This window comes from Trichomycterus rosablanca, chromosome 24 (assembly GCF_030014385.1).
Source record: "Trichomycterus rosablanca isolate fTriRos1 chromosome 24, fTriRos1.hap1, whole genome shotgun sequence".
Classification (NCBI taxonomy): domain Eukaryota; kingdom Metazoa; phylum Chordata; class Actinopteri; order Siluriformes; family Trichomycteridae; genus Trichomycterus; species Trichomycterus rosablanca.
The window spans coordinates 1,351,365-1,372,500 of NC_086011.1; the positions used below are offsets into that span (position 1 = coordinate 1,351,365).

The window sequence follows — 21,136 nt, forward strand, 5'->3', positions numbered from 1 at the left end:
ATGAGAACGCATTGGTGTGAGGGGAAACGCAGGAGAGGAGCGTAAACAGGTGGGACAGGGGCGTAATATAGTTTATATCAGAATACATCAGCACACACACAAGTTTTACAGTATTTCTGACCTCATCGTTCTCTACAAAACACCCACGCTGCATTGCAAAAAAAACTTACTATCGAACAATCCAAGACAAATCCACTCAGATTCATTTATTTTTTCTCTTTGATTTTACGCTGCACATCAGCGCACAAACTTTGATCGGTATCATTAAACCCCTCGTCACTTCTCACGTTTGTTTTCGTGACAGAACGTAGTTTGGGAGAGCAGAGAAGCTCGCCTGCGATTCCAGTCGGTGATAGATGGTGTCGTGTGTGACCCCCGATCAGCGATCAGTCGTGTAGTGTGAAAGCCTCCCGATTACAAGAGATCCAGTCGTGTAGTGAGAACTGTACAGTGACCCGACCACTTGGAAAGGCGTGTAGTGTGAACTTGGCATGAGTAAACAACAGTCCAGCGATACAGATCTGCTGAAACCCTGTTAGAACTAAAAGGTTTCTCTAATATAAATAAATAAGAACGTTAGTAAGTACATGTTAGTTTTTAGCTTAAGTGTTTAGTACAGAGGTGGTTTTTAATCGTCACCCTCATTCATTTTTTCTTTCCAGAGGTAAACCGCTGAGCGGCGATTACCGCCGGGAGCCCCGCGAGCGCAGTCGCAGCCCCATCGAGTGCCTGCACCCCGTCCATCTCTACTCACACATGCCCAGCCTGATCATGGAGCAGCCGCTCGCGCTCACCAAGAACAGCACCAGGATCCCCGTCTCACCCAGCGTCAGCCCCATCGAGCGCCAGCAGGTAGGTCCCGTCTCAGTTTCCCTGCCCACTAAGGAACTCTGGGTAAATTCTTTCTCACAGTAACAACACATGTTGTGATTCTTGGTTGCATTTGGACAAAAGTATTTGGACGCCTCTTCTACTTTTTGAATTCACGTGTTACACTCACTCACTCGGAGGAAACCGGAGCTCCTGGAGGAAACCCACGCAGACACAGGTGCACATGATTCCAACTTTGCAGCAACAGTTTAGGGAAGGCCCTTGTCTCTTCCAGCATGACTGTGCCCCTGTGCACATTTGAAAGGAAGGTCTGGAATGAACTGGAACATCAACTGAGGCTTTCTCGAGCAACATCAGTGCCCAGCTGGTTCGACTGAATGGGCACAAATTCCCACAGACATAATTCAAACTCTCGTTCCCAAAAGAGCAGCTGTGATCATTTATAGCTGTAAAGATCACACAGGGGTCAGTGAGGTGTCCAAATACTTTTGAGACCGACACCTTCGATACAGTGCGTGACGTTTTCTATCTGTGATGTTTTCGTGTGCACAGAATCGTCCCTCGGTGATCACGTGCGCCCCCGCAAGCAACCGAAACTGTAACCTGTCTCTCTGCACGGTGTCTCACAACGGCTGCTCGCCTTCCAACTACAGGAGAGCCTCGAACTGTAAGTACAGTCGTTCGTCGTGGGTCGTTTCATGGGTTCGAATCTCTGCTAGAACTGAGATGAAATGATCCTTCATGATTCCTTCATACAGAATGAAAAACACCAGATTTAATGCATTCAGTCGACTTCTCATGACCTGAAGAGCTTCGTGAGCTTCATTTTTAAATAGATTAACAACTAAACACCAAAAATATTCCCTAAAATACCCTAAACCCTAAATAAATTCAGAGCCATTGAAGGTGGGTCCACACGGCTGCATTCCAGCTGCAGGTCTGAGCTGATGTAGGCGCTCATCATTTCATTCAAATCTGGCAAACTAAATTAATACATATTATTTAATAATTAATACTCTCTCTTTCTCGTCTCATTACAGCAAACGTGATCTGTGACCCCGGGATCGAGGAGCATTTCCGACGCAGCCTGGGCAAAAACTACAAAGAGCCCGATCCGGTCACCAACTCGGTGTCCATCACAGGATCGGTGGACGATCACTTCGTCAAAGCTCTGGGAGAAACCTGGCTCCAGATCAAAGCGAAAGGAGGATCAACCAGCAGCCCCGACTCCTCCCCGAACAGTCACATGGGCAACATGAACCACTCGCCGTCTCTCGTCTCCTGAGACGCTCGGACCCGGCTCCCGCTCTCTCTCTCTCTCCTCACTCTCACTCTCACCAGCACCAGTACCCAGCCAAACGTTCTGAACATTAGCAAAGTTTCACTCTCATTCCCACTCAGTTAGTAACCAGGATGCGTTTAGTTCGTTTAGTTTAAGAGAGAGCCGCCGAGCGTCAGCTAGCGTCCTGCCTCACGTACCAAAGAACCTCGGATGCAAACCGTTCTGATAAAAAACCATTAACACGCCCTGCTAACCCTCTCACGCCACAGCTTCTACCCTCAACGTCCTGCTCCGATTGTGGGGGGGGGGGGGGGGGGGGGGGGGGTATTAAGCCTGACGTCTTCTCAGGCATCGAGGATTAGAAACGGTTACGTAGCACGACCGGTGAATTCGGAAACGGTGGGATTTGAGATGCCTTGACAAACGCAGCCACAGTCGGCTAACCGGTCGGCTGGGCGCCCTCTAAAACCGGCCTTCAGTCTGCTGGGTGGGAAAGACCAGACTAAGTGGCAGGGTTATGATCGCTGTGTAAGGACCTGGGTTGCTCAGGTTGCCTGTACAGAAAGTGGAGGAGCGCAGAGATCAGGGTGTGGCTCTCCGTACTCAAAGCCGACCTCAGCGAGTCCCCAGCAGCAGGTTGGCTATGCTAAATGGAAGGTAAAATGCATAAAAAGATAATAAGCTAAGCTTCCAATTTGCTGCCTGTTAAAGCGTCAGGTGGTTTGAATCTCAGTTCTGCCATCCAGTGTAAAAACTGCACCGGGTCTGGTATCCGCTGTGCGACCCCTAAATATGGGAGCAGCTGAAAGAAAACCAAAAAAAAATAAAAAAGCTCATTTTTTATCCAGCACTCGTGCGAATGTGATACACTTTACGGTTCACATTAAGTAAACGACAGTAACGTGGCTGGTAACTGTTGGCTATTCTTAATAACAGCGCCGATTCAGATTTGACCGCAAGAGGGCATCCGAGCATCTCAACACCTGCGTGTTCTCGGCTTCATTGGTTCTCCTATATGATTTTATATGTATAAATATCTGAATCTTTTCTACCCATAGTAGGTTTTGATGAGTAAATGGGCTCTAAATCTGCTCTTTTATCCCCCCCACCCACCCCAGAAAGGCTTTTTGCACTATTGATTAAATAGCTACGGTCACTAATTTAAGATGACTTGTTACTCGATCGATATGTTAAACGAGGGCGTGGTGGTGATGCTGTATTACGAGGGGACGAGATTTAACTTCTTTACTTCACATGTTTTGATACAGACACCAGACTGTTGTTTTTTCAACCCGAGGGCATTTCATTTATTTTCTCCCCCCCCTTCCAAGCACTGTGGTTTTTGCTAGAGTAGCTCTAAGGTTTAATGGGTAAATTGTTGCTTACTGGTGCATGACGTATGATTTATTTTCTTTGTTTGTGTTGTTAATAGCTGGTATCTATTATTGTGTAGACATTTCATTCTTAATACTATTAGCCTGTTTCTCAGATCGTTAGTTTATATATTTTTTCGTCAGTAACAATGGTAGATAGACTCACTGCTGGTACAGTCGTACTCCGTATGATTATTTTGTATTCATCGTTCGTCGTGGTAGCAGCTAGATAAGAGGGGACAGCCTCCGGACAGGCCTTATATAGATTTATGTGTATTAACCGCGGACGCCGCTGTTAGCAGCCACGGATCGGGTGGGTTCGGGTCAGGCCGCCTCGTTTTTGTCGTGTCCAGCCTGTACTGAGGTGAAAGACATTCCTCCTGTAGGGAAGCAGTACAGGTCTCGCTCACAGCGCCCGTCTGCGGCAGACGCACCTCCGGGACGAACCGTCTGCGTCTGATGAAAAACGTTCTATACAGAGTAAACCCGGGGTTCTGGGATGTGGACACGTCTCAGCTCAGATGTTCTGTCCGGGTTTGCTCACAGGTCTCTGTTATTTATAATATCTGGCCAAATTAAACCCAAGAAACTTAAACCTGGTGTTTAATCGCAGGTCTGTGCTTCAGTATCTGCAGTTTGATCAGGATCAGCTTCATCTGTAGGGGTTCAAACATCCTTCATTAGTCTCTGTCTCTGTCTTCCACCAGACCAGGAACAGACATATTTAGTATTTCTGAAGCTCTGATGGAAAAATGATGCGACATTTTCCCCCCACAAAACCAGTAATGAGGAAAATGGACCAGTGACGTCACTTGAACCTCCTATTAAAAGTAGCGCATTTGTTCAGCCGCTTTGCTGGTACATCCTGCCAACTGTGCCCGGCCAGGTCGATAGCACCACCAACAGGGAAGGTACCCAAAAAATCAATTCTTCTACATTCCAGCCAGCAGGGAATTCTGGCTGGCAGTTGATCTACCAGTCATGCAGGTTTTTGGATTCAGATCCCGGCTGTTATGGTTAGATGAGACTCGGTGGCGCAGTGGGTATCACTTTCACCTCAGCAAGAAAAGGGCCTGGGTTCGATTCCATCAGTCGGGCTGTGTGAAGTTTGCATGTTCTCCCTCTGGTTGTGTTGGTTTCCTCCAGGTGCTCTGGTTTCCTCCCACAACAATCTGTGTATGCACTGTCACCTCACAGCAAGAAGGTCCTGGGTTTGATTCCCAGGTGGAGCGGTCCGGGTCCTTCATGTGTCTGTGTGGGTTTCCTACGGGTGCTCCGGTTTCCTTCCACAGTCCAAACACATGCAAGTGAGTTAAACTGGAGATAAATAAATAAATAATAATATATAAATGTGTCTGCGTGCCTGTGATGGACTGGCGACCTGTCCAGGTTGTTTCCTGCCTTTCACCACATGAATCAGACCCCCAGAGACCCTGACCAGGATAAAACGGTGGTAATACAGACCATGAACGTTGGAGATCCGTTTTTCATCACACACGGCGGTTCGTTTGGAGTTGCTGCTCAGACGTGGCGTTTCTTCGCTCACTCATCTTAAGCTCGTCCTTTACATTCCGTCACATCTCTGCGCAAAAACGAGCCGACATCGAACCTATCGTATTCACCCACGAATCCGCCCGTCTCACCTCGTACGTTTACTCGCGTGTATCCGAGCGAGCGGCGGGTCCTAAAGACGTCCCACACTGAGCTCGGCGAGGTCGATATTTACACGTTTCACTACGTAGGACACTCGACTCACATTTACTCTACACACTGTAGGTAAATCACTTAATAAAGAAACATTTTATATAGCTAACTATAGTATAAGACCATCATTACGCTGTGCGTAACGATTGTACAGAGAAAACAGATCGTAGGTATTTTTTGAGGAACAATTAATTTGTTAATGATATGTAGTTATTTAATTTGTCTCGCTGTCCTTTATGGTAATCATGCTTTTATTTGTTTTGTTTCGGTTTGTTTGGAGTTTTTCCCGGAGGAAGATTTTTTTAATAAAAAGTTGATCTTTTTCATGGTAGACGTGTCGAAGGTTTTTAAGTGCAGGAACACGGTTATTGTAACGAACACTGCGTTATAGCCACTCGCGTATTATTTAGCTAAAGGCTACCGAGCAGTTTGGGTCGAACAAAAAAGCACTCGTCTGTCACAGGGACCCCGACCCCGACCCCGCCCGGATCGGAGGGGTCGGACGTGCACTTCCACTCTAGAAACGTCAGCTGGATGATGTGTGTAACTGCTTTGTAAATGTGTATTATACTCACACCTCTGTGGCCACGTTTCTCTTTTAAATAAACAAACTGGCGGGCCATTGTTTTGTACTTTAAGTAGCCTTGATGAACAATAAAGTGCTCTTAAACCACCAGGATTCATGTTTTTATTCTTCTCCTCTTAAACCACCAGGATTCATGTTTTTATTCTTATTATTTATATCAGTTTTTTAATCTTCGATCTTCTTTTAGAGAACGGAGAGCGCCGCTTTCTTTCCCTTATACACTCGTCTACATCAGGAACGCGGGACGGCTCGGTGGGTAGCACTGTCGCCTCACAGCAAGAAGGTCCTGGGTTCGATCCCCAGGTGGGGCGGTCCGGGTCCTTTCTGTGAGGAGTTTGCATGTTCTCCCCGTGTCTGTGTGGGTTTCCTCCGGGAGCTCCGGTTTCCTCCCACAGTCCAAAGACGTGCAAGTGAGGTGAATTGGAGACACAAAATTGTCCATGACTGTGTTTGATATTAAACTTGTGGACTGATGAATCTTGTGTAATGAGTAACGACCGTTCCTGTCATGAATGTAACCACAGTGTAAAACATGACGTTAAAATCCTAATAAACAAACATCAGAGAAGCTCTTCTGGCCTCCAGGTGGCGCAGCGAGATATTCCACTAGCACAAACATTTTCTTATAAAAGGCAACAAAAGCAATGCATCTTACTCTCTGTGGTTTACAAGATGTAACCTAAAGCCTCCACAAGGGGGCATTCACATACAAGTTTATTAAATTATTATTATTATTTTTCCTGCACTAGCGCACCAGCACCGAGATCCTGAGTCTGAATCTCAGCTCTGCAACCGGTCAACTGGGCACCCCCTAGCAGGCAGCTGACAAAATTGGCCACTAGTCTGCTGCGTGGGAAAAGACGGGACTAAACAAATGGGCGGGGTCTTCGAAGGCGTGTAAGGACCCTGGTTAGTAGCCCGAGGCGCCTGTACAGAAGTGGAGGAAGGTGGAGATCACAGAGAGCGTGACTCTCCGTGAGCGAGATCGAAGTACGGGCGAATAAGAAGGGCTCGGTGGAGCGTGCACGTATCGGAGGGCGTGTCGGGAGAATATACCCTCCTCGTACACCATCTTCAGCAGCGGAAAACAAATTGGCTACGACTAAATTGGGTGAAAAAGGGAGAAAATGCAGAAATAAAATAGCATGCACGTTGAGTCAGAGGTTTTTACACATTAATTTTTATTTTAATACACAAACAAAAAAATGACGTTATTAGATCAGGAACATCAAGAGCTTTTACAATAGAACAACATTTATTTTATTTGTAGATGTCCAGTGAATATTAGAATCTTACAAATCTGAACGTTTCACTGATCAGATCAAAACTACATTTAAACAACGATTAGAAGGCGTGTCCACATACTTTTGACCATGTCGTTTATGAGCGCTGAATCAAATCCAGAGATGTGTGAACTGCTGGAGGTTTGATTTATTGGGTCGTTGATGATTCACACTGGATGTGAACGGATTTTAGCTCTCACGCTCCGTTAAACACGTGGAGTAGTTGTTCAGAGTCCTTGATCGGTCAGTGAAGCGCGTTTTTACGCTTCGTTACGGTTTATATGTCGTTATGTAGATATATAGAGAAGCGTTATGCGTTATCTGTGGTTCCGTCTCAAACACTTTCATCATCGCTCATGTCCCAAATCTGAAAGAGAAAATCGAGAAAAAAAATTATTACAAAGGTTTTTTTCACAGTTTTTACTTGAATTTCCTTCTAATTTAGTCATATCCAATTCCCTGATCGTATTTCACCTGTACTGCTGCACACCTCCACTCCTGAACGAAGAGAGCTGTGACCAACACCCCCCCCTCTGACAGCTTTTCACCTGCACCAGACGAGTTCATAAAGAGACCCGTATCGCGCACAGAGTCACGCACTGATCCCCATTATTCCCCGTCTCTGTGCAGCACCATCGATCAGCCACCAGAGGTCGTAATTCAGCAGTTATGAGGAATCACTACGGTCCTCCCTCCCTCAAATGAGCCCATCATTGTCTGTATAGGTGCCCGGTCATCCCAAATTGGGTGTGTTTCTGGACTTGTGCCCCCCCAACCACACACACACACACACACACACGTGTGTTACTGCAGGTTGTTATCATAATATCAGTATGATTAATGATGTGTTAGAACATGAGCACAGTTTGATTTTTGTACCTCGAGGACCGACCTGCATCCTCACCGTCTGCCTGAGGACTTCAGAGAAGCCGCACGTGTGTGTGAGTGAGTGTGTGTGAGTGTGTGTGTGTGTGTGTGTGTTTACAGGTGCTTTTTTTCTACAGAACACCTGGATGTCAAAAGCTGCTGAGCGACGCGCTAATGACATGCTAATAAAAGCCATCAAAAAATAACAAAAAAAAGACAGCAACCCTCACGCGGGCGAGAGGCTCAGAGAAGCACCGGCACTTTGAAGTTCCTGCCACGAAATACAAAAAAAACCCTCTTCTTCACACACACATACACACACACACACACACACACACACACACACACACACACACACACACACACAGCTGTGGCAACAACGCTGACAGTAGAAAATTCTACACCTCACACACACACCCTTCAGATCCAGGTGAGACCCGACAGGCTGAGATCCGAGACCTGGAGCTTCATTAGTAACGACAGAATCGACCTCGTGATCATGTGATCACAGCGGCAGAGTGGTATTGCAGGCATCAAATAAGCCATTAGAGTTTATTTACAAAAATCAAAAGCTGATAAAAGTAAAACTAAAAGACGTCCAGATGCTGAAGCTCACCACATCACATCCAGACGCCTGAGGACTGTAAACACCAGCTCGTCCACTTCTATCACCGCGCCGCTGTAAACACGCCGATCTGAACGATCATACAGACCACACGCACGGTAACAAATCCCAAACATCACAGTCCGACGTCCTGATCCCAACAAAGCTCCTTCACACCCCTCAATCACCCGAACCGGGACTGATGAGAGTCCAGAGAGAGAAACGCTCATCATCATCAAACTCATCACGTCTCTCTCGTACCCGGGACCATCAGAGCCATCAGACCCATCAGACCGAGCCGCACTCAGACGCCTGAAGGGTGTTTCTATAATCAGGCGTCTCATTAAGAGGAAGTGTAACAACTTTAATCTGTTTGTTTGAAGTGATTCGTTGTGAGAAATTTGATCTCATCAAACATCAAACACTTTTAATCTTCATGATCTCTCCATTCCACAGAAAATCTCAAACCTGATTCTGGTTCTCTGAGCAAAATACGAAAATAAACCACCAATTGTTTGCTTTCATTGTTATAATTAAAGTTAAATGTACGAGTTGTTAGTTACTATGTTTGTTTATTCTTTTCATTTTTTCATTTTATTTTTAATTCCTTTGTTCTTTCTAGTATTTATTTTTCATTTAGCTTTTTTAACTTTTATTTTCTTTTTCTTCTTTTAACTTTTTTGTTTTTTTATTTCTTTTTGTCTTTTTTTTTAACTTTCTTTTTCTACACTTTTCATTTTTTATTTTGGTTTTTTTTAACTAATTTTTTCTTTCTATTCTTTATATTATTCTTTAAACTCTTTTTTCCTTCTACTCTTTTCATTTTGCTTTTTTTTTTTTAACTTTTATTGTCTTTCTTTTTTTCCCTTTTTTGTTTTTTAATTCTTTTTGTCTTTTGACTTTTTTTATTTTTCTCTTTCTACTCTTTACACTTTTTTTCTTTCTATTCTTTATTTTTAATTGTGTTTTAGCTCTTTTTTCATTCTACTCTTTTCATCTTTTATTTTGCATTTTAACTCTTTTTTTCACTATTTTTAACTATTTTTTATTTCATTTTTAACATATTTTTCTTTCAATTTTGTTTTATTTTTAAAACTTTTTTCTTTCTTTCAGTCAGTTTCTTTTTTTTTCTTATTTTCCTCAATGATGCGTCCTGAGAAATCATATTTTATTTTCTCTTTCATTTCCTGTTTTTTTTTTTTTTTCTTTTTTTCCTTTCATTTTTTCTTCCTAGATTTTCAACTTTTTCTTTTTTTGTTTCCTTTTTTATTCTTTCCTTAATGTTTATTTTCTCTATTTTCTCTAACTTTCCTTAAAAACCCACCATAAACTTGGAAAGGAACCTGAATGTGTGTGTGTATGTGTGTGTGTGTGTGTGTGTGTGTGTGTGTGTGTGTGTGTGTGTGTATGTGTGTGTGTGTGTGTGTGTGTGTGTGTGTGTATGTGTGTGTGTGTGTGTGTGTGTTGTATTTTTGTGCAGATGAATATTAAACGTTAATTTTTGGGCCCTCGGCCACGATTAGTCTCAGTAAATAAACCTCAGTGATAAACGTGACGTGGACCTGAGCGGGGCGCGGGGGGCGCGGGGGGGGAGGAAGGGTGTGGACCCACAGTTTGGCAGGGTGAAGCGGTGCTGGTGGGGCTCCAGAGCTTTATCAGAGCTCGGGGGCCCAGCAGGGGAGGAAGCGAGCGGGACGGGATCTAATCATCTCTCCACACTGCCTCACACACACACACACAAACCTCTCTTATCATCCACCATTGTTCAGCCCACACACACACACGGCCGTCCTCATGCTCACAGTTTCCACTGACCGGCACGACGGGCATGATGCAACCCCAATAACCCAACCCCCCCCCATTTTGGCAGTGGTGGGGCTTGAACCGGCAACCTTATGATTACTAATCCAGCACCTTAACCACTGAGCTACCACTGTCCCAAAGCAAAGTCTATAAAGTTAAGGCTGCTTACGTTTTACGTTGACCACAGTTAACAGATGCTTTTATCCAGCGCATGTTTTGCTGTGACTGGATACAGTGCAAGCAATTCAGGGTTAGGGGCCTCGCTCAGGGGCCCAACAGTAGCAACTCGGCGGTGGTGGGGATCCCACGTCTAACTGCTCTGCTCTGTGGCTCTTATTGCTCCATAATGCCGCCCGTGCTTCTGGATCGTGATGCCCGACAAGCTTTCGGTCAGGCGTCCACATACTTTTGGTCATCCCGAGTATCGGCGAGCGCTCGTGAGCCGGCGGTATGAAGCCGCGGCGCTCTGAAGCTCTGTGTTTGGTTTTGTTGTGGATACAGAGAGCAGATTCTGTGGCGTGTGGTTTAGGGTTGAAAGATGACGAGCGTGTGATGGTGTCGGCTGCAGCTCGTCTGCGGTCAGCGCCGCTCGTCCGGACTCAGAGACGGGATTTGGGTTTGATCCCCGTGCGTCCAGGTTTAGGAACAGACGTCTGATCTTTAACCCCGAGCCTTTAAAGAGCCGCTTTTAGTCACAGGTGTAATTAAACCGGGGCAGGTTGGCGCTGGCGTGCACCTTTTGAAGGGCGTTTATTTTTGGGGTTTTGATTAGCACCTTCGGTTCCAGACTCCTGTTACGCGTCGCGCTCTTCTGTACCGAGGGGACGAGTTCAGACCTGCGCCGACGTACAGGAGACTCGCCGCAGGGCTTCAGCGCAGTGTGTGTGTGTGTGTGTGTGTGTGTGTGTGTATCCAATCTGAGCAATTGATGGTTAAGGGCCTTGCTCAAGGGCCCAACAGCCGCAATCTGGCAGTGGTGGGGCTTGAACCAGCGACCTTCTAGGCTACGGCATACAAAGACAAAAGGACTTCATGTTCTGAGGTCTATCATTATGGTAAAGACTGTCCACAGAACAGCTCGATCAGTAAGTCAGGGAGCGCTCGCAACAAGTCACACTGAACATGGACACTGGCACCACGAATCTACAGCCACACTGCCTAGATCAGGCTACATCTCTAAACTTGGTCAAACAACTAGAGGAGCACTAGTTAGAATGACTGAGCTGCAGAAGTCAGTGCTTCTGTATGTCATATACTGCCAGCTTTGCAGCAACAGTTTAGGGAAGGCCCTTTCCCGGTCAAGCATGATTGTATGCTGTACAGAGCCCTGACCTCAGCCCCACTCAACAGCTCTGGAACGAACCGGAACATCAACATCAGTGCCCAGCCGTTTTCGATTGAAAGGGCACAAATTCCCACAGACATACTCCAATGTCTTCCTCAAAAGTGAGAAGCCCTGATCTCAACCCTACTGAACACTTCCGTTGACGACATATAGAAGAGCGGAGCCTTAGTTTTAGTCGCAAAGTAAGCCTTTTAATCTATATTAACACACAATATTTGGACACGTCCGGTGACACAGAGCTCCACTGTAAACACGAAGCCGCCTCACTTCCGGCGCTGATGCTCAGGTCGGGACGTTCAGCGGGGTGTAAAGAACACAACACCAGCGCCGAGCGCAGAGCCCTGACCTCACTCAACAGCTCTGGAACGGATCTCAATGCCCAGCCATACAAATACTGCCAGCTTTCAACTGAACGGGCACAAATTCCCACACACATACTTCAACGTTTCCCTCAAAAGTGAGAAGACTCCTCAGAACGGTGGCTGGTGATATAGCTGAAAAGGTCACCTATAGGTCACTGTTTTAATACCGTCTGTTTATGAAACCGGACGTCCGACAAGCTCACGGTCAGTCAGGCGTCCAGATACTTTTGGCCCTGTGGTGATCAGAACCAGCAGCCTCAGAGGAATAAATGAGAACAACGTTACTACTCTGATGACGTGATTTAATCGGCTCACCGTGAGCACGCGGTACGCTCAGCTCCGCCCCGTTTTTTGGGAAGTGGGCGCGCCGTGGGTCCGGGCGTGGGAAGGTGAAATGCGAGCGGCGATTATAAGCCGTGTATAATCAGGATGAGGAAGTACAGTGGCGTGTTGATCCGGCGTGTGAGAGGAAGTGAATCTGCACGAGAGGATAAACAGAGCGCTATTGTTCGGCGTGTTAGCAGGACGCCGCCGTTACTCCGGCCGGAGCTTCGGCGACGGGGAACAGAACCGTTTACCGAAATGATAGCGGATCGGCGCCCACGCCGACGGGAACGAGGCGAGATGAAGGGACGTCTTTGTGATGAACGATTTACTGAAAAGACTCGGTCATGGTGCCACTGTTTAGTTCTGTTGTTTAGCTCCAGAAATCAGAAAAGCTGGACGCTCTGCTATCAGCCGACTGGGCGCCCGCACAGACACGACTGGCAGCGTCTGAGGGCGGGCTGCTGCGATTGCGGCCTCTGCTGGCAGGTCGAGGCATTGCACACAGAGCAGTGTGTGACTCTCCATACGTGATACCGATCCCTGCTTGTTGTGCAGGTGAAAAGAAGCGGTTCTTTGTGTATCCCACTGGATAATGAAGCCTGTGTTCCATACATTCACTAACAAACACTAAATGCACCAATAAAAATGATTTTAGAATTTTAAAGCTACAGCAGGTTCATTTCTACACAACGAACTGTTATATACGGTGTCAGACTGCATGTTTATACACTGTGTGGCCAAAAGTATGTGGACATCCCTTCTTATTATTAACTTCAGGTGAATAAAAACGATTCTCGCTCGCTCACTTTCTAAGCCGCTCATCCTGATCAGGGTCGCAGGGGTTGCTGGTGCCTATCCCAGCTCTCAATGGGTGCAAGGCACAGAGAAACTCCCTGGACAGGGTGCCAGTCCATCACTGGGCATTTCCAATTAACCTGGCTTCACATGTGGGAGGAAACCCACACAGACGCGGGGAGAACATGCAAACTCAAACCCAGGACCTTGTTGCTGTGAGAGCCACTGTGCCGCCCTATAAAAACAACTGTCTATAGTAAATAACAATCTTTCAACTTTGTGGCAACAGTTTAGGGAAGGCCTGCACCGAGCCCTGATCTCAACCCTACTCAACACTTCCGTTGATGACTTATAGAGGAGCGGAGCCTGTTTTAGTCGCAGAGAAAGCCAGAATCTACAGTATATTAACACCCATTTTTTTTCTAGCATTACCACAATATTTGGACACGTCCGGTGACACAGAGCTCCACTGTAAACACAAAGGCGCCTCACTTCCGGCGCTGGCACTCAGGTCGGGGCGTTCAGCGGGGTGTAAAGTACACAACACCAGCGCCGAGAGCATAACGCAGGAAACCATCCGTCAGGATCCTCAGCAGGAAGTGAACTTCAGCCCACACAAGGTTCTCTCATCACAGGAAGTGTGTGGTGGGGCTGTACAGGATGAGAAGAGCTCGATGGTGAAATATCGCTAATGCGCCGGTGCTACTACAGACAGCCACATAGGGTCCGGGGGGGCAGAATGCGACCTGGAGACGAATTTCAACTGGCTTCAAAAGTTTAAACACCTCCAGTTCAAATTCCACGACGTGTTGATTTCATTTAGTTTTTCCTGGTGAAAATACACAACGCAGCCGAAAGTATTTGGACACCCGACCGCGAGCTTGTTGGACATTCGATTTCAAAAACAAAGAGCGACCTCTGTGTGAGATCTTCAGCTGGAACAACAGCCGCTCCTCTGAGAATGTGGAGTATATCTGTGTGTGGGAATTTAATCAGAGACTCGGCGAGCTGAGAAGGTTTCAGGAGCTCGGAGGTTTCGTCAGACGATCACGTCCAAAACGCCGCAGTAATCCGGGCAGGTCTGAACAACACGCCGGTTCGTGGGTGCTGCGCGGTGGACGAATCACAGCTTCCTGTTCAGACACTCATTTCCTGTGTGCTTCCCCACTCCCTGAGGTTTGGGACGGGGCGGCACCCACGGGGCTGCATGATCAGCGCCCGATTCCTGCCCGAGCTCGGGTTTAGAAGCACAGGGAAGCCGTTTACAGAGAAGAATATCAGAGCTCGGAATGCTGGTCTGGATGTGAGAGGAACTGTAAGTGAGAACTGGAAATGACTAAATTGGAAATAAAGGGAAGCAAAGCAGAAGCATTTCCGTCCCTCTCTTCTATCATGTTTTTAGGAGCCCCATCATGGCTAGGCTGTTCACCTCACATTGGTAGGGATCCCTGCAGGTATGTTACACAACATAATAAAAGCATGAGAGGAACGAAGGGTCTGGATTTCATTTTCAACAAGAACATGAAGTTCTGATGTCTGGGCGTCCACATAATTTTGGTCAGACAGCCTATCAAGCTTTAATAAGAAAATAAACGATCTGTAAATGAAGGCCGTCACCTGAACGTCTATTATTTTCATTCTGAAAGAAATTGGCACTTTCGATGCTCTATTACGGTCAATCATCAGGTTCTATAATGAGAAGCGTGATGGAGGGAGCACAGGACGTTCTGATCCCGCGTCTCTGCCCAGATTAAACCGGCCAGAACAAAGACATACAACCGAACAGTCCAGATAATAGAGAAGTGATTTACCCAGAGTGCCCAGAGTCTGTTAGACATCAGTCAGGGTTCAGTCTCACCAGCTCAGGTACCACACACACACACACACACACACACACACACACACACACACACACACACACACACACACACACACACTCACACTCACACTCACACAGTAATTAACCTGAACGGATTATCACTAATAAATGACTGCTTTATTTACTCCGTTTGCAACCTGATCATGTGTGGTAACGCACAGTTAGGAAGCCACTTCCATAAACCCAAAAAGGACTTCAGACCCCAAAAAGAGAACATCAGACTATAAAATGAAAAGGAGAACATGAGACCCCAAAAAAGAAAAAACCCAAAAGACCCCAAAATAAATGGCAGGCATCAAAACCCAAAAAAGAGAACATCAGACCCCAAAAAGAGGGCACCACACCATAAAAAAGGACATCAGACCATAAAGAAGAAAACATACCCTATAAAGGAGGACATCATAGCCCAAATAGAAGGACATGAGACCCCCCCAAAAAAGAACATGAGAACCCAAAAAGGAGGACATCAGAGCCCAAAATGGAGGGCATCAGACCCTAAAAAGAAAAAGTGGGACATCATAGCCCAAAAAAAGAGGACGAGACCCCAAAAAGGAGAACATCAGAGTCCAAAAAAAGAGGGCACCAGGCTCCAAAAAGAAAAAAAAGGACATCAGACCTCAAAAAGGAGGACATTAGACCCTAAAAAGGAGAACATCAGAGCCACAAAATGGAGGGCACCAGACCCTAAAAAGGAGGACATCAGACCCCAAAAATAAAAAGGAGAACATCAGACCCCAAAATGGAGGGCATCAGATCCTAAAAAGGAGGACATCAGACCCCAAAAATAAAAAGGAGGACATCAGACCCCAAAAATAAAAAGGAGAACATCAGACCCCAAAATGGACGTATGGACACCCGACGCCCAGTTCACGAGAGGAGGTGACCTTTTTTTTTTTCCAAAAAAATCACTTAAACATTTTTCTTGAACCTGTTCAGTGTGCAAAAAAAACAATTACGCAGTAACAGAAGTAATCAGAGGAGGGCGCCATTACTTTTCACAGCACCAAGACCTCACAAAGGAGGTGAGGGATGAAGACTCACCTCGGCAGCCTGAGTCTCCTGATGTAGTAAAGTCAGACCGGTCAGATCCTCCAGGAAGGAATGAGACGAATTAAACACCTTCGACAGAAACTGGAATCCGTCACGCTCGTAATGTTCCAGCACCTGTAAACAATAACAACTGTGTTAGGATTCTTCTGGTCATGAGCTGCATTACTGCGGCACAAACTGCAGATTACGCCAGTTATAAAATGCACAGAAACTGTACGGCTTCATACTTCAGGGTTGTGTGGCAGCCAGTGGCACTGGAAACAATTCTTATGTGATAAGAGTGAATTTTAATCAGTCTCAGTCAATTCTGAAGGCCACCCAGGCATGATCACCCTCACATCACACACCACAGCTCCATCCACAACATCTACACCATCTACACAATCATAAGAGTTTCTACAGCCGCAGTGTGTGTGTGTGTGTGTGTGTGTGTGTGTGTGTGTGTGTGTGTGTGTGTGTGTGTGAGAGAGAGGGTGGAGTACATTTATGGAACAGAGTAGTGTGGTATTAAATGACGACACTGAGCCAGATTTAGTGCCACTGTGACGTTTATAGGTTTGGCAGTGAGTGCAGCGGGTGCAGTGAGTACAGTAAATGCAGTGAGTGCAGTAGGTGCAGTGCAGTGAGGGCAGTGAGGGTAGTAAGTGCAGTGAGTGCAGTAGTTGCAGTGAGGGCAGTGTAGATGCAGTGCAGTGAGTGCAGTAGGTGTAGTAAATGCAGTGAGCGCAGTAGATGCAGTAGTTGCAGTAAGGGCAGTGTAGATGCAGTGCAGTAAGTGCAGTAGGTACAGTGAGGACAGTAGTTTCCGTGAGTGCAGTAGGTACAATGCAGTAAGTGCAGCGGGTGCAGTAGGTGCAGTGAAGGCAGTGAGTACAGTAGGTGTGGTGAGTACAGTAGGTGCAGCAAGTGCAATACAGTGAGGGGAGTGAGTGCAGTAGGTGTATTAAATGCAGAGAGTGCAGTAGTTGCAGTGAATGCAGAAGTTGCAGTGAGTGCAGTAGATGTAGTGAGTACAATAAATGCAGTGAGCACAGTAGGTACAGTGCAGTGAGTGCAGTAGTTGCAGTAGGTGCAGTACAGCAAGCGCAGTGAGTGCAGTAGGTGCAGTGAGTGCAGTAGGTGCAGTACTTGCAGTGCAGTAGGTGCAGTGAGTACAGAATGTGCAGTAGATGCAGTGAGTGCAGTAGATGAAGTGAGTGCAGTAGTTGCAGTGACTGGCAACCTGACCAGGGTGCTTATTGACTTTCTTCCAGTGAATTGGACCCACCGCAACCCTGACCAGGATAAAGCAGTGGTAAAACAATCAACAAATGAGTGAATGTTGTTTCCCAGTAGTGAATCTCCTGGCTGATGTGCTCCATTAAACCATGTGGTAACTGTGTGACGCAGCTGTGCGTATTTCCGTGTGTGTGTGTGTGTGTGTGTAGCACATCTGGTTTAAATAGACCCCCCCCCCCCCCCCCCCCAACATCCCCCTCCTCCTCCCCCGATTCTCGTAACTTCCCCCCAGTAGTCGTCAGAGGAGGCGCGTTTGCTCTCCCTGCACATTTGGACAGAGCGCGTTTGTTCTTTGAAGCTTCTGTTTATACGACGTGCTGGAAAATAAACAGCTGTAGTTAAGGACGTGCTAACAATGAGAACCCAACTCCACACAGCCAAAAGTATGTGGACGCCCCTCATAACGGCACAGCTCAGGTGTTTGAGTTAATATGCGCTTCCAACGTTAGGGCAACAGTTTAAGGAAGGTCCGCTCTAATTCCAGCAGGAGACTTTTCCCTCCTTATCTGCCAATTTAGTCATTTCCAATTCCCAAGAGCCGTGTGGACTTCTTTAAATTCCCAAATCCCAAAAATACACATGAAGTTATAGCAACGCCTATATGGCCAAAAGGATTTGGACACCTGACCACGGACTGGTCAGACTTAGGCAGCCAACACACCTTCTGCACCTTCCTTTTTGAGAATGAACATGGAGAAAACATACCAAATTTCTCACAGACGAGAATTTGAACCCAGGCCCCTGGCCCTGGTGGCATAGCTGCTGGTGTCGGTGCCAGGGGAACCCAGACTCTGGCCTTTCCATGAGATTTTGTAGCATTATCTGTGGGAATTTGTGCCCATTCTGTAAAACCCCAGGCTCTGACGTTGGATGAGAAAGCCTGGCCGACAATCAGCGTTCCAATTCATCCCAAAGCTGTGTAATGAGTTGAGGTTAGAGCTCTGTGCAGGCCACATCAGACTATATCTTTCCGGACCTTACTTTTGCCCCAAACTGTTGCCCCAAGCTGCTGGTGAGTTGGTTTGGTGTTGGCATGACTTACCACTGGTGAGCAGGCAGTGCACTTATCGAAGGCCAGGCTGGCAGGAAGCACGTTATCAAATCTGGAGAGGAAACCACGGATCTGAAACATAAACACACTGAGTGAGTGATGATTTATTTACAGGTGGCGCCATCTGGTGGTCCAACATGAAATCGCAACCGATATGAACAAAAGTATTGGGACACCGCTTCTAGATTTCAGCCATAATAATTACTAACAGGTCTAATGGAAGTCTAACGTTGCAGCAACAGATTAGGGAAGGCCCTTTCCTGTATAAGCAAGCTCTATAAATACATGAATTATGCCATCATCAATGCCCAGTTGTACAAATGCTGTAATGTATTGATTGAGTAAGATAAGATAAGATTCCTTTATTGATCACCATGGGGGAAATTCGAGTGTTACAGCAGCTCCAGTACAGTAATACAGAGTAAATAAAATAAAAAATAAGGTGGCTAAGTGGGTAGCACTGTCGCCTCACAGCAAGAAGGTCCTGGGTTCGATCCCCAGGTGGGGCGGTCCGGGTCCTTTCTGTGTGGAGTTTGCATGTTCTCCGCGTGGGTTTCCATTTTCATTTCCCCACAGTTCAAAGACGTGCAAGTGAGGTGAATTGGAGATACTAAATTGTCCATGACTGCGTGTTCGATGTAACCTTGTGAACTGATGAATCTTGTGTGATGAGTAACTACCGCTCCTGTCATGAATGTAACCACAGTGTAAAACATGACGTTAAAATCCTAATAAACAAATAAACTACAATATAATAAAAACACTATACATATATTCTATATGTAAATATATATATATGTGTGAATAAATAATGAAACATAGAGTCCAGTGCTGGAAAAAAATGGGGGGTTGGATCTTGAGTTATTGTAGGGGGGAGCTGGCTCATCAGTGTGAGGACAGCCTGTGTATTCTGCTATTGTTATGCAGTCTGATGCCAGTTGGCACAGTTGGCAGGGAACAAATTCCCACAGACAAACATTTGAAGTCGGTCGCCTTTAAAATGGGACGTCCGACAAGCTCATGGTAAGGTGTCCGAATACTTTTGACCATACAGCGTATGATATTTTTGGCCACTTCATAAACCACTGATGCACTTAGTTTTGTTTTGATGGATTTTTTCCAAAAAAATAGAGCCAGTAGTCGATCAGTGGTTAAGGTACTGGACTAGTAATCAAAAGGTTGCTGGTTTAAGCCTGATCACTACCAAGTAGATACTGTCGGACCCCTGAGCAAGGCCCTTAACCCTCAATTGCTCTATTTTGTGTAGAGTCATAATTCTAAGTCGCTTTAGATAAAAACTTCCACTAAATGTACAGATATTATGATTTATTTGGACTTTTTTTCTCACCAGATTTGCTCAGTAATTGCCAGGCCAGGTCGACAGCATCACCAGAGATTTGAACTCGAGAGATTCAACAGCGACGGGCTGGTGCTTTAGACCTCCATGCCACCCGAGCGCTTGATTGAATACATTTCAATGGTGTCTTGAATCTGCCAATCGGGCATCTACATACAGATGCCACCGACTGTGTCAAACCCCTGGATTGGGATCTGGACCAGTGATTCTGGGGAAACCGGAACCACCACAACCCTGACCATGAAAGTAAAGTAAAAGATAATGGTCCACATGTACAGATTTTAAGAATTTAGCACCACACTTTGGGTGCTGCGTTAGCTTTGTCATTACAATGATGTTTTGGGGCACAATTAAAAACTACTAGGGTCAAACAAAGTGGCATCCATGTTGTGATATGACGGCAGTTCTCCTCTAGTACACAGGAGGGCAGTGTTGCATAAAGAGGTTTTTTGGAGAAGAAAATTAAACCCCACAGGTGGGTCATGTGATCACTAAAGCGCTGGAATAGCTCATTCATGCGCGGCGTCTCGACGGCGTTCGATCTGCTGTCCTTCTGAAACCAGCACGTCGATAGAAGTTCCAGCTCCACTACCTTCATCAGGTCCTGCTGCACCGCCACGCTTCACGCTTCTGCGGTCAGGGGCTCGTCGAGTCGATGACATTATGCACGTGGGGGGCAGGTCTGCGTATCGTGCTGCTAATGCTAGCGAGTTAATTACCCGCGGTGTGAACATCGATGTTAGCCCCGTGTACATGTGAGCAGGCGTGTGGAGGATTGAATCTAAAGATAGACGAGCGCTGCTTGGTGCCGTTTTAAAAGAGCCATGTGGCATCATTAAGGGCACACGAATAAATAACTGTGCTGTCGTAATGAGCCACAGCGTAGCGGTAAATTACGCCAGGGTCCAGGGCTCGAATCACCGGGAGTGCTATCTGCCGGTCGGGCGTCTACATACAGACTATGTCAAATCCCTGGATTGGTGTCCAGGCCAGTGATTCCGGGGGAACCGGACCCACCACAACCCTGACCATGAAAATTAAATAAAAGATAATGGTCCACATGTACGGATTTAAGGAATTGACCACCAAACCTTGGGTGCAGTATTTGCTTTGCCCTTTTAGTTAGGACGTTGTAGCCTAGTGGTTAAGGTACTGGACTTGTAATCGAAAGGTCGCTGGTTCAAGCCCCACCACTGCCAGGTTGCCACTGTTGGGCCCTTGAGCAAGGCCCTTAACCCTCAATTGCTTAGACAGTATTCTGTCACGATACTGTAAGTCGTTTTGGATAAAAGCGTCCGCTAAATGTAAATTTATACGCACCAAAAGTATGTGGACACACATACACACTGCAGCAGTGTG

At 46.3% G+C, this 21,136-nt stretch overlaps 2 protein-coding genes across 3 annotated transcripts in view; one reads left to right on the plus strand and one right to left on the minus strand.

Annotated features, from left to right (window-relative positions):
* Positions 1-2,401, plus strand: part of vgll4b (vestigial-like family member 4b) — a 31,470-nt gene extending 29,069 nt beyond the window's left edge. For both annotated transcript variants that reach the window (XM_062986967.1, XM_062986966.1), the window contains exons 3-5: positions 663-852; positions 1,384-1,498; positions 1,872-2,401. In XM_062986967.1, the coding sequence (XP_062843037.1) occupies positions 663-852; positions 1,384-1,498; positions 1,872-2,116 (550 nt within the window). In that variant the 3' untranslated portion in view covers positions 2,117-2,401. The remainder of the gene's footprint in view (positions 1-662; positions 853-1,383; positions 1,499-1,871) is intronic.
* Positions 2,402-6,948: 4,547 nt separating this feature from the next.
* Positions 6,949-21,136, minus strand: part of atg7 (ATG7 autophagy related 7 homolog (S. cerevisiae)) — a 43,793-nt gene continuing 29,605 nt past the window's right edge. Inside the window, exons 18-20 of the mRNA XM_062986336.1 lie at positions 18,412-18,492; positions 16,083-16,205; positions 6,949-7,426 (exon numbers count right to left, since the gene is read on the minus strand). Coding sequence (XP_062842406.1) covers positions 7,394-7,426; positions 16,083-16,205; positions 18,412-18,492 — 237 coding nt within the window. The 3' untranslated portion in view covers positions 6,949-7,393. The remainder of the gene's footprint in view (positions 7,427-16,082; positions 16,206-18,411; positions 18,493-21,136) is intronic.